This window comes from Lithobates pipiens, unplaced genomic scaffold (assembly GCF_037356315.1).
Source record: "Lithobates pipiens isolate NorthernLeopardFrog02 unplaced genomic scaffold, aLitPip1_a1.2 Scaffold_3, whole genome shotgun sequence".
Classification (NCBI taxonomy): domain Eukaryota; kingdom Metazoa; phylum Chordata; class Amphibia; order Anura; family Ranidae; genus Lithobates; species Lithobates pipiens.
This window is the reverse complement of record NW_027507790.1, coordinates 195,191,374-195,205,587: the sequence shown is the minus strand read 5'-3', so window position 1 is coordinate 195,205,587 and position 14,214 is coordinate 195,191,374. Positions and strand designations below refer to the sequence as shown.

Genomic DNA, 14,214 nt, shown 5'->3' with positions numbered 1-14,214 from the left:
TTCTGGAGCGGGCATTTAATGGATGACCTTGTTTTTATTCTGGGTCAGGCTCGACGCGTTTATCTGTGAGAAGGTGTCCAACATATGGCAGCTCTGAGACCTTGAAGCGACATTTGGTAGGGTTGAGCTGCATATTGATGGCTTTGACATGGTCTAGTACGCATTTAAGTAGTTTGTCATGTTCTTCAATGGAGGATCCCTAAGTCAAGATTTTAACTATGACTATTTCACATGACTGTCCAGCAAAGAGCTACCGTATTCTATACATCTCTGAAAGACTTCACTTCCAGTTGAAATTCCATATGGCATCCGTAAGCATTTGTATCTCCCATATGCGGTCATAAATGTTGTGTCATGAGTAATGATGATTCCTCATCCAGAGGGATTTGGCAGAATCCACATTTTGCATCTGGAATGCTAAAGACCTTTGCCTGTGGCATGTCAGCAACCACTTTCTCTTTTTAAATGGGTGATAAGGCCTCAGGAGAGCCTTATATCAAAGCGAAGTTCTGCTAAAAAAAAAGAAAAAGTTAAAAGTCAACAGCTACAAATACTGCAGCTGTTGACTTTTAATTATCAGACACTTACCTGTCCCAGGGTCCAGCGATGTGGGGGGGGTGAAGCTTCGCTAGTCTCCCCCTCCTTTCTGTGGCGCCGGCATTGTAAGTGTGGGCGCACAGCCGGGCACCCACTGCGCATTTGCGAGCTGAGCCCACGCGCCGTGACTGGCCGGGCAATCATCTAGGACCTGTGATGTGTCCCAGATGATTGCCGAGAGGGAGGGGGGAGAGGTGATCTCCCTTCTGGTGTCACGGTCGAGGCTTGGACATACAACATTTTGCAAAATGATTCCATTTGTTGCATGAGTTACGCCTTTTGTCAAAAGCTAGACACATGTTGCACCCAGTAGCATATTCACTACCACAGTTGCTACATTTTATTCTGTTGCAACACAAACACTTCTGCCTCTCTTTTTAGTTCTTTAGTGGCCCTTTCAGAATGTTCAAACAACATACACGAGGGCTGTTTCCAGTGTTAAATCTTTCTTCCCGACTGAACACAAACTGCATCGTTGTAGATCCCACATACAATCATGTCACATAACAGTTCATCTGTGCACCAAAAATAGGATTATTATAACAGCTTACCTGTAAAATCCTTTTCTTGGAGAACTTCATGGCACACAGAGCCTTAAATAATTATTTTATGGGTTACTTTTATAGGCCACCTTCAGGTGTTGACACTGGTATACCAAATACAGGAAGTTGACTCCCCTATATAGCCCCTACTCCTTCCAAGAGTACGTTGGTTTTTGTAGCCGAACAACATACTTAAACCCCATAAAAAGAGGGGCAGGATCCATGTCTGTGTCCCATGATGTACTCCAAGAAAATAATTTTACAGGTAAGCTGTTATAAAAATCCTAATTTTCTTTATCATACATCATGGGACACAGAGCCTAAAATATTTACTTAATGGGACGTCCCATGGCAATGCTACTTGAGGGGAGGGAGACACAACCCGTAGGGCACCCCCAGACCTGAGGACTTATACTGCTGCCTGCAGCACACTGTGCCTGAAGGCGATATCCTCATCCCTCCTTACATCCACCTGATAACATTTTGTGAATGTATGCACTGAAGACCAAGTTGCTGCCCTGCAGATCTGAGCCATGGGGGTCTGGTGACGCACTTCCCAAGAAGCACTAACCGCTCTGGTAGAGTGTGCATTGACTTGAAAAGGGGGAATCTTACCCTTTAAATCATAAGTTTGAATAATAACTTGCCGAATCCACTTAGCGACAGTGGATCTCAATGCTGTCTGTTCTTTCTTAGGACCTTCTGGCAGAATAAATAAGACATCAGTCTTACGAATCTGAGCAGTCGCCTTTAAATAGATTTTCACTGCTCTCACCACATCAAGACAATGTAGTGACTTTTCTTCCCTGGAACATGGTTTTGTAAAAAACGATGGCAAAACAATATCTTGGTATAGGTGAAAACCTGAAACTACTTTGGGCAAAAAAGCATGGCCGAGGACATAACACCAATCTGTCCTCATGAATAATAAAATATGGCTCTTTACAAGAAAGAGCAGCCAATTCTGAAACCAGCTTCCTTGTCAGAAGGACTAAGGGAAAATGCTGTAACAGTTCAAATGGCTGTTTTTGTAACACTGACAAAACTAAACTCAAATCCCAAGAGCTCAAGGGTGATTTAACTGGCGGATTAATCTGGATCACCCCTTGCATAAAACCCTGGAATAAAGAATGCGTAGCAAGCGGTCTTTGAAATAAAATTGCTGAGAAAGGCTGAGACTTGGCCCTTAATAGTACTCAGGGCCAACTTCATTTCTACACCTAATTGTAGAAAGGTAAGAATTCTACCTATGATATATCTCCGAGGGTGACAACCTTTGGTTTCACACCAGGAAACACAAGCCTTTCAAACTCTATAATACATAGTTCTGGAAGCTGGCTTCTTTGCATTAATAAAAGTTGAGATAATAGACCCGGAAAGCCCACATTTCTTCAGAATGTGGGTTTCAATAGCCAGGCTGTTAAATTTAATGTTCGTAAAGTAGGATGGAATATCGGCCCCTGAAAGAGCAGGTCTGGCCTTAGTGGGAAGGGCCATGGGACCTCCACTACCATCTTTATGATTTCTGTGTACCATGACCTTCTGGGCCATGCTGGTGCTACCAGAATTATCGGCTTTCTTTCCAGCTTGATCCTGCAAAGAAGTCGTGGCAGCAACCGAATAGGGGGGAATGCATAGATCAGTGAGAACTGATCCCACGGGGTGAAGCGACCATTCCCCTGAGAATAACTGCTGGCGACTTATGTAGTCCACGTGCCAATTCTCTACTCCCAGGATGAAAACTGCTGATAGGCATGGAACATTCTTTTCTGCCCAAGACTCTTGATGCCCTCTTGGTGATTGATATAGGCCACAGCCGTGGCATTGTCGGATTGGATCCTGACAGGACAATTCTTTAACCTGGAGGTCCAGATTTTCAAAGCCAGACACGCTGCTCGAATCTCTAGGATGTTGATGGGCAGGGTTCTTTCGGATCTCGACCACTGTCCCTGGACAGTTGTTTTCTCTAGTACTGCTCCCCAGCCTGAGAGGCTGCCATCTGTCATTACTACTTTCCAGATAATTGGTCTGAAGGATTTTCCTTTCGGCAGATTCTGGGTTAGTAACCACCAACTGAGGCTTTGGGACACATTTGGGGACAGCCGCATTGGCAAGTCCAAAGCTTGCGTCGTTTTGTTCCAAGCAGACAGGATACTGTTCCAGTATCGAATGGAACTGTGCATAGGGAACTGCTTTGAATGAAGCTACCATCTTTCCTAACAACTCCATGGGATTTCTTTTTGACCTGACCATCCGTAACAGCTCTCATATGGAGCTGATCTTTGCCGGAGGCAAAAACACCCTTTTCTGGGCTGTGTCTATGATCAGGCCCAAATACTCCAGCTTTCTTTTCAGATTTAACCCCTTCCCGCCAAGCGTACACAGGTGTGCGTACTCGGCTTCCGGGGGTTATACCGGGATGATACCTGCAGGCATCATCCCAGTACCGTTTTGCAGAGCGGGCGATCGGCTATCCAGCCATAACAACCGATGCGGCTAAAAGCCGCTCAGCTGTTATACCGGAGGAGCGGGAGGGGACTTCCCCCCCTCCCGCCACCTCCCACCGCTCAATCAGGGGCACCGATGCATGATCTGATGTGTCTGGCTGCTGGGCAGGGACTGGAATGAAGCTGTAAGTGGCTTCATTCCAGTCTCCTAATGGTAAACACGGAAGCGACATCATGACGTCACTTCCCGTTTACTCGGCTGCCAATGGCGCCGGATTAAAAAAAAAAAACACTATTCAGAATCGCCGAAAATGGCAATCTGAATAGTTTGAAGTGTAAAGGAGGGATCGGGGGTCTTTTAGACCGCCGATCCCTCCATAAAGAGTACCTGTCACCACCTATTACTGTCACATGGGATGTGACAGCAATAAAAGTGATCAAATTTATTTATTTTTTTAAAAACTATTTATACATTTTAAAATAAATAAAAAAAATTTTTTTTTAAAGTGCCAGCCATCCCCGTGAGCTCGCGAAGCAAAGAAAACGCATACGGAAGTCGCGCCTGCATATGATGTTCAAATCACACATGTAAGGTATCGCTGCAATCGTCAGATCGAGAGCAATAATTCTAGCACTAGACCTCCTCTATAACTCGAACCTGGTAACCGGAATTTTTTTTAAAGCGTCGCCTATTGAGATTTTTAGGTACCGTAGTTTGTCGTCATTCCACGAGTGCGTGCAATTATAAAGTGTGACATGTTTGGTATCTATTTACTCGGCTTAATATTATCTTTCACATTATGCAAAAAAATTGGGCTAATTTTACTGTTTCGTTTTTTTTAATTCATGAGAGTGTCCATTTTTCCAAAAAGTTGCGTCTAAAACACTGCTGCGCAAATACCGTGTGACATAAAATATTGCAACAATCACCATTTTATTCTCTAGAGTCTCTGCTAAAAAAAATATATATAATGTTTGGGGGTTCCAAGTAATTTTCTAGCAATAAATATGCATTTTAACTTGTAAACACCAAATGCCAAAAATAGGCTTAGTCATGAAAGGGTTAAGGAAGATTTGTCTAGGTTCAGAATCCAACCCAGACTTTCCAGGTAACTGGTTGTAATGCGTAGACTCTGCTCCAAGCAAGCCACTGACTGGTCTATTAACAATAGATCGTCTAGGTACGCCAAGACTGTTATGCCCTGTGCCTTTAGCCTGGCTAGAGATGGGGCCAGTACTTGTGAACACCCGTGGTGCTGTGGCTAGCCCGAAGGGCAAGGCTACAAACTGAAAGTGTTGATGTTCTACTTCGAATCTCAGAAAATTCTGGTGAGCAGGAAATATAGGGACATGGAGATATGCATCTCTGATGTCGATGGATGCCATAAGTTATTTTCCTTGTAAGATTGAAACTACTGACTTGATTGACTCCATGCGAAAGGAGCGGATCTTCAGGAACTGATTTCGATCCTTAGATCTAGAATGGGTCTGACATCCCCATTTGGTTTTGGTACGGTAAATAGGTTTGAATAAAACCCCAAACCTTGCTAAGACAGGTATTTTCACCTACTTCCGGGCATAGACTCCCATGTGAGTCTATGCCATTTCCTGTACCGGCGCGCTTTCTGCTGGGACACACACGGGTTCCAGAGACAGCACGGACCATTCCCATTGCGCTGCGCGACTCGTGCACGCACAGTAGGGAACTGGGGAAGTGAAGCCGCAACGCTTCACTTCTGGATTCCCTCGCTGAGAATGGCGGCGGCAGAGGCCGAGCGATCGATCGGCCTCGGCTGCCGACATCGATGGACCCTGGGACAGGTGAGTGTCCATTTATTAAAAGTCAGCAGCTGTAGTATTTATAGCTGCTGGCTTTTAATCATTTTTTTCCAGTGGAATCCCTCTTTTATTAGGGGTTCCACTCCTTTGGACCTTTAGCCTCAGGACAACTTTAGGTAATGTAGCAAGACCAAAAAGAGTCCTGGTTCCTAGGATCCAGCTGTTAAAGAGAAGCGTTACAGGCAAAACCTCATTCTGCTATGCGAGGCACGCGTACGATCCTGTGGCCCAGTGGCGTGGTTGGATCCAGTTGTGGAGGCTTTTAAAATCCAGCATGGATCCCTTCTGGAGCTCCTCAGAGCACATCTTCACTTGTGACCAACACCTTAAACACGGGCGAAAAAACTGAGGTACTCGTGGAAGGAGGAGGGGTTATATAGGGGAGTGAACTTCCTGTATTGGGTACACCAGTGTCAACACCTGAAGGTGGCCCATAACCCATTAAGTAATTGCTTAAGGCTCTGTGTCCCATGATATACGATAAAGAAATCACATTTTATAGCCAGCAGTCTCAGTGTGGCTGCATAGGATTGTATTCCTTCATCAGGTTTCTGAGCCATCGTGTTAAAAGCATGTCTGTCAATTATCACATTATGTCGTGGCAAGCATATCTCATCAAATTTCTTGATTAGGGCATCAGGGACCTCTCTGTCCTCATTATCTTGAAAATGAAATGGCTCATATTTATCTAGTGCATCTGAACCAGCAGAATTGAGAAGAGTGTAAGCTTGTACCTTCTTTGACTTGTCTGAGAGTCCTGCTTTGCTGTACAAGCGTCAATTCTCTTTTGAATTTCAGCCAGTTGTTAGCAATGCCATTATTAAAGATTAGGGGTTGTATGCTATGTAGATTCTGAGCCATGATGTTTCAACGATTCCACTTTTGTCACCATGTAGATTTTGTAGAAGCAATGATGAATAGTCACATTAATCTCATGAAGAGCTTGTTTATTCCAGCCAGCAGAGAGCCACATGTAAAACCCATTTCTTCTAGTTTCACTTCATAACATTGTACTTCCTGTTCCCACCCCTAGGTCCTAACACAGCTATGTAAATATATCACATACATATTCTACAGTGGATAAATTGCCTCTCTCAGCCTTCTCTACCCTCAGACTAAAACTGGCCATATGCATACTGTAGCATACCTCCCAACTGTCCCTGATTTTGAGGGACTGTCCCTGATTGTGATTTGGAGCATGTCCCTCTGTCCCTCATTCCTCCTCATTTGTACCTCATTTTGGTCTGATCTATATAGTTATAAAAAGTGCATTTTATATACCTTTCAAAAGGTGTTTCCTAGTGCTAAACCTTTCATCCAATGTCTAAATTACTGCATTTGTACATTTTATAAGCCAATATAAAGGAATAGTATTTGTAAAAAAGCACTTGTGGATTTAATTAACTTTTTTGGGGGTTAATTCTCCTTTAAGGGGGTGTGACAGGGGGCGTGTCCTATGCCTACATACATTTGCTAGTAGGTGTCCCTCATTCCCATCTCAAAATGTTGGGAGGTATGCTGTAGAATGAGCTCAACAAAAAAAATATACTATGAGGATGGATGAAAAAATGCCAGAGCAGCGGTTGCGTCTAATTCAATGCAACTGTTCAGCTGACAATTTTACGCTTGGCCGCTTAAATGATCCAATTGAAAGATGACAGGGCTGATCACTAACTGCATTTCAGCCAGTTCATCAAGAATCAGACACAGTGTACATTCAGTTTAGGTGTACCGTGTGTAGCTATGATATTGGATTCTGATAGCCAGTCAACCTGGGTGCAATGAGATAGCACAAAATAGTGAACTTAAACTTGAGAATACATTTGGAACTAGACAATTCTCTGTTTACTATGACCACAATGGCCCTGTATTGATGGGCTTTTGTTGAAAACAGAGCTGCTTCTCTCCCCATATAAGTCAATGGAAATGCAAAAGCAACTTGAAGCAGGTCAGATGCAGGTCTCATACACCTTGTCCATGAACTGTGAATGATCTCAGTAGGAGGCTGATTCATGAAACAAAAATCAAGAAAATTTGAATAGTGGAGTTGTTGCCAATTGTCAGGCTTCCCTAATTGTATGTAAAGAATAGAAAGAAAATGGAAAAAGAATTCCAAAAGGTTGCTATGGGCAAGACAGTATATAACCTTCTCAATACATTCCAATATATACACTATGTCAGAGAAACCACAAGAAATGGAAGGAAATTTCTCCAAAGGGAAGGAAAAGCCCCTCTAAAAGAGTTACCATCAAACCCATTGGAAGACTTTTTCCTCACCCCTGCTCAGGTGAAACCATACGATTTTGAATGTCACCACATTCTGTTCTATTGACAATGCTCACTCTGCCAAATAATAATAATAATAGTAAATTTGGTAAATTTTCTTTCACTATACAGGATTTAAATAACACCAACAGTTTACGCAGTGTTTTACAATATAAAAGGGAGACAATACAGTTATAATACAATAAAATACAAGAGGATTAAGAGGGCCCTACTCAGAAGAGCTTACAATCTAATAGGATGGGGCAGGTGGTACAAAAGGTTGTAACTGTGGGGAATGAGCTGATGGAAGTGGTAAAAGATTAGAGATGTGATAGGCTTTCCTGAAGAGATGAGTTTTCAGGGATTGCTTGAAGGTAGCAAGAGTAGGGGATAGCCGGACAGGTGGAGGTAGCGAGTTCCAGGGGGTGGGAGAGCCTCTGGAGAAATCATGGAAACAAGCATGAGAGGAGACGAGAGAGCTTGAGAGTAGGAGGTCTTGAGAAGAGCGGAGAGGACGATTTGGGTGATATTTGGAGACAAGATTGGTGATGTAGCTCGGGGCAGAGTTGTGAATGGCTTTGTATGTTGTGGTTAGTATTTTGAATTTAATTCGCTGGGTGATTGGGAGCCAAATTAGGGATTGGAGGAGAGGGTTGGCAGACACTGAGCAGTTGGTAAGGTGGATAAGTCTGACAGCAGCATTCATGATAGACTGAAGAGGGAATAGCCTATGGAGAGGCAGGCCAATGAGAAGGGAGTTGCAATAGTCAAGGCGAGAGATAACAAGAGAGTGAATGAGGAGCTTGGTGGTTTCATTTGTTAAAAAGGGGCGAATTTTAGAGATGTTACGGAGGTGAAGTCTACAAACTTTTTCGATTTGAGGCTCAAATGACAAGTCAGAGTCTAGGATTATACCTAGCACCCTGGCGTGAGAGGAGGGACTGAAGGTTGCATTGTTTATTTTGATGGGAAAGTCATGGAGGTGGGCGGGGGGATATTAATAGCTCAGTTTTAGAGAGATTTTGTTTAGGGAAGTGGTGCGACAGTCATGCTGATATGTCAGTTAGTAATGTGAGAGGAGACTGGGAGTGAGGTAAAGAGTAGACTTGGAGTAGACAGGATACAGACAGAAACATCAAAAAAACAAAAAAAAAAAAAAACATCTTATTGAGCTTTTAATAATTTCCTACTCTATTTAAAACTAATATTTGTGGCTGCAAATACTGTATATTATCATTATATTATATATTATTTAACCCACTACTTTGAGAACAACATTTGTGGTGGAGAGAACCAATAATAACACACATTCTATGCAAAATGCAAAAATCTTACCTTCAGGTAACTCATCATCGGTTTTGTTTGCTGCCTTTTGAAGGATCTGGGCTAGGTGAGGGTGATCAGTCTCATGCAGTATAGCACAGAACGTTGTAAAAACATGGTGGTCTGCTCTTTTCAGTATATCAATTAGTTTGGAAATCTTCTGCTCTGGAGAGTCTTCTAGCTGCATTTTTAAAATATTATATTTAATGTAAGAATATGCATGCGACATTGCTGACAATGAGATGGAATTTACTTGTATTAAGTGTACATTTGTGTATACAACTGATACAAACTAAAGTGCTCTTCAAACTAGCCATCACCATTATACAGTAGAAGGTAATATCCCAGACCTCACTGTACATTGAGGTTAACACTATTTTAAGACCTGATGTGTTTTGGTTCATACCTTTTCCATCAAGTGAGGGAGTGTGTTTTAACTGAAGAAGGTTGTTGCATCTACTTGGTTTTGTCATTTTTGTTGTAGATGGATATAACTTTAAACCTAAAAAGCCCACTAAGGATAACTTATTGAAAAAAAAAAAAAAACGTAGACAAAACTGGAACTCTATTCTTCACGGGATGCATCAACATGGTTGATTAGTTTTGCATTTGTACCCTCTTTTCCCCCAATAGTCATGCCTTTGTATAATATATAGTACATTTTGCCTGGATCTAATTGGATTCTATCATCTAATGCAGCAATTGACAACCAGGTTTCTAAAGGTTACTAGGAGATTCTTGATCTGTGGATTATTTACCTCTGATTTGATAGTGCCTGCATAGTTCTGGGGCCATTGTCACTTGGCAGTGCCAGTTAGATGACACAAATGATCTTTTTAGTTGTCTATAATTGTGGAATTCTGACTACCAAAGTAAAAAGAGCATTCTTCCCACTGGCCACCAATGTAAAAGAGGCATGCTTCCCGCTGGCCACCATAGACTAAGTTTTAACAGGGGTTCTCCGTGACCTGAAAATAATTGTAAGGGTTCCTCTAGGGCAGTGGTCATCAACCCTGTCCTCAAGGCCCACTAACAGGCCAGGTTTGCGAAATACCTCACAGGTGATATAATTTGCTGCTCAGTGATTGCAGTATTCTAGTCTGCATTTCCCCAAGGTAATACATAAAACCTGGCCTGTTAGTGGGCCCTGAGGACAGGGTTGATGACCACTGCTCTAGGGTAAAAAAAAAAAAAAATGATGAGAAGGGTTGATCCAATGTGGTGAAACACCAGAATAAACAGTCACAATAGATACCACATGAGGCAAACATTTTAACGTGGCATGCATGTAATGGTTGAATGTCCTTACCTCCAATAGACCTATCTGATCAGTTGTCAATATTCCATTTTCCTTAAGCCTCCTATAGACTGGAGAGGTGAGAGAAAGGTGCTTCACAATGAGTTTGCGGTAATGCTGGAGAATGCCACCGTGGATGTCTTTTCTTCCAGCAGAACCCACTAAAATTCAATATACAAACACAAAATACATACAGTAAGTAAGACTAGTAGACCACGCAATATCATAATGAAAAAAGTGCAGGTATATTTATCACAGAGATCTAAATAGTAGCCTGCTTAAAGCGGAGGTCGGCTGAAAAAAAATATTAAAAGCCAGCAGCTACAAATATTGCAGCTGACGGCTTTTAATATATGGACACTTACCTGTCCAGGGAGCCCGCGATGACGGCAGCCAAAGCTGATCTGTCTGTCGGCTCTCAGCTACTGCCGCTGCCATACTTGGTAAGGGAAGCAGGAAGTGAAGCCGTGTGGCCTCACTTCCTGGTTCCCTACTGCACATGCACGAGTTGCGCTGCATGTCCTCATTGGTCCCTGCTGTGTTCTGGGACCTGTGTGTCTCCCAGAAGACAGCAGGGGAGGATAGAATAGGTGCCGGAAGTGGCGTAGGTCACCACGGTGATCTATGCCAGGAAATGGGAGAAAATACCCGTATTAGACAGCTATCTGCTCCCTCCTCCCCCCAGAAAGGTGCCAAATGTGACACCGGAGGGGGGTAAGATTCCAAAGAGTGGACGTTCCATTTTTTTTTTTTTTTTAAAGTACACTCTTGTCATGGCTGCTGGTCAGTATGAATCAAACCACTCTGATATTTCATTTGTTGGATTAAATTAGCTCTGTCTCAGGTATAAAAGGAACATTTTGTATAAAATCTGGTTGATCCAGCTGCTTTCTATCTCCAACTTCTCTCCATGTCCCCAATTCAGCTAAGTATTTCGCTGCTGTGGTGGCAACACTGCACATGTTCAGTTTTCAGTGAGTTTCTATGCTGAGTATTTCCTCTCTAGCACATCTGAGCAGCCCATGTGATTGGAGGCACACATGTGAGCGTATACACAGTGGTAAATTACATCACACTAGGTAGTCCGTAATCATCCGATTTCCCCATAGAGGAGAGCGGTCTCTCTGATAAGTCCTTCCCTGCACAGTGTGCAGAGACAGACTTGTCATCCACTGGCTCAGCGGGGATCAACTGAGTAATCTCCGCTGAGCCAGTGGATGAGTAAAAACAGACAGCCCCGTGTGAAAGGGGCCTACAGTGTACATTTTCTTTCCCCTCAAAATAACTGAACACACAGCCATTAATGTCTAAACCACTGGCAACAAAAGTTAGTGAAAATGTCCCAATTGGACCCAAAGTGTCAATATTTTGTGTGGCCACTATTATTTTCCAGCACTGCCTTAACCCTCTTGGAGTTTACCAGTTTCACAGGTTGCCACTGGCGTCCTCTTCCATTCCTCCATGACAACCTCACAGAGCTAATCGATGTTAGAGACCTTGCTCTTTTCCACCTTCCGTCTGAGGATGCCCCACAGATGCTCAATAAGGTTTAGGTCTGGAGAAATGCTTGGCCAGTCCATCAACTTTACCCTCAGCTTATTTAGCAAGGCAGTGGTTGTCTTGGAGTTATGTTGGAATTTTGCCCTGCGACCCAGTCTCTGGATTACTGGAACCATGTCCTGTGGTCTGATGAGACCAAGATAAACTTATTTAATTCAGATGGTGTCAAGAATTTGTGGCGGCAACCAGGTGAGGAGTACAAAGACAAGTGTGTCTTTCCTACAGTCAAGCAGGGTGGTGGGAGTGTCATGGTCTGGGGCTGCATGAGTGCTGCCAGCACTGGGGAGCTACAGTTCATTGAGGGAACCATGAATGCCAACATGTACTGTGACATACTGAAGCAGAGCATGATCCCCTCCCTTTGGGCAGTATTACAACATAACTACCCCAAACACACCTCCAAGACAACCACTGCCTTGCTAAAGGGTAAAGGTGATGGACTGGCCAAGCATGTTTCCAGACCTAAACCCTATTGAGCATCTGTGGGATTATAGAGGAGTGGAGAGGACTTCAGTGGAAACCTGTCCCCCCCAAACAGGGTTGATAAATAAATATATATATATATATATATATATATATATATATATATATATATATATAAATATAAATATATATAACAAAAACAATGACGCAGTCCATGCGTTATTAGTGCCACTGTCACATGACATAAAAAAAAAAAAAGTAATCAGTATAGGCGAGTACTTGAAAAAAAGTATCGGTACTTGTACTCTGTCTTAAAAGTGGCATTGGTGCAACCCTATTAACAATACTCTGAAATCAGTTTGCAGAATTGGATCAGATTTTGGTGCAGACAAAAAAAAAATAAAGAAGTCCTGCACGAGTTTGGCACGAATGCAGTGCAATTTGAGCCATACAAATCCATAGCTCAAATCACGCCCCAGAGACACCGCATGTAATTCGCACAGGAATGTACTTTTGGTGGTGTCCAATTCCGCATGTGTGTGAACCAGAGCTCAGGGACTTTTTTTGGTTCAATAGACTTCAATGAAGAAGCTGTAGAAAAGCATGTAGTGTGTTTTTTGCCACAATTTGTGTTTTTTAATCTGCCTAACAAATAGGCCCCAAAAAAATAAAACAATTTAAGCGTGGTAAAGCAAATTGCAGCTGCCAAGCTGAACCAAGCCTAAAGATATGCACAAGTAGCAAAAATAAAGGAAAACGAGTTCTCGCAGTGCCAAAAATCTCTCTTCATTACAAGGCCACATTACTCAAACAAGAAAATCCTAGGACTGTCTCATCAGATTCATTGATCAATCATTGCCACTATGAAAAAGCTACCTCTGCTTTTGTTTTCTGAACAATCAACAAAATGCTAATAAAGTTACTTCCATTGTAAATTGTACTTACAAAACACAGGCTTCTTCTCAAAGCTGACTTTCTTCCTCAGGGTGCCCATGGTGCTCAAATGTCCATTAACAGATCATAGTCAGTGGTGGTTTCAAGGTTTTACCAAGAAATCCTGGTCTTCAGAGGATATGTATTATCAAATGTATTCTTTTATAAGATACAAAAGCAACAATGTGTGGATATACATTATGCATACTGGACGTCCTTATTGTTCAGTGTTTGAGGTCTTGTATTTTAGTAGAAGTGGTTGCCATGAGAGAGGGAGTACCTCCTCCACCTTCTGAAGAGCCTTTTAGAAAAAGTTGCCTAGCAGTTTTATCTCAAAGCTGTACAAACTCTTTAATCTTCTCTTTGTTTGATCTTACTTCCTAGTGAGCTGTATTATTAGCATGCATTTCATAATAGCAGCAAGGAGACTAAAGTCTAGTACACGTTACAAGTTTTTCAACTCCCTGAAACAAAGATACACAAGTCGACTTGTTTGTTGAACATTCAACGAAGCAACATACTGTATGTCTGTTTTACATATGTATGTGATATTATAATGTTGACTTAAAGAAGATGCCCTCAGGTTCAACCACTTGCACGGTCATGCAGCACTGTACCCATTATGAAATCTTTATTTTTTTTGTTTTTCACACAAAATAAAAGCTCTCTTTTGGTGATATTTAATCACCACTATTATTTTTTGCTAAATAATAATAAAAAAAACAGGCCTTTCAAAGTTTTTTATAAAATTTTGCAAACAGGTAATTTTTCTCCACTGATGTGTGCTGATGGTCTGCATTGACTGATGAACAGGGCAGTGCCCACCAGTGTAGATGTCCCTTTTACACAAGCCAGTTGCCGGCTCTCTCGCTGTTAGCATGAGGAAGGGAATACCAATAATCGGCTTCCGTTTACATTGATCAGCTGGGGTTGGACAAAGCTGATCACGTGGTACTAAATGGCTCTTTACCTCAATCTGTGATCAGCA

The 14,214-nt window shown here is 42.4% G+C and overlaps 1 protein-coding gene across 1 annotated transcript in view; it reads right to left on the bottom strand.

Annotated features, from left to right (window-relative positions):
* The window catches only part of LOC143940874 (uncharacterized), a 48,092-nt gene extending 34,497 nt beyond the window's left edge, over positions 1-13,595 (bottom strand). Inside the window, exons 1-3 of the mRNA XM_077462670.1 lie at positions 13,239-13,595; positions 10,323-10,471; positions 9,026-9,194 (exon numbers count right to left, since the gene is read on the bottom strand). Of these exons, the coding sequence (XP_077318796.1) occupies positions 9,026-9,194; positions 10,323-10,471; positions 13,239-13,287 (367 nt within the window). The 5' untranslated portion in view covers positions 13,288-13,595. The remainder of the gene's footprint in view (positions 1-9,025; positions 9,195-10,322; positions 10,472-13,238) is intronic.
* Between the last annotated feature and the right edge of the window lie 619 nt (positions 13,596-14,214).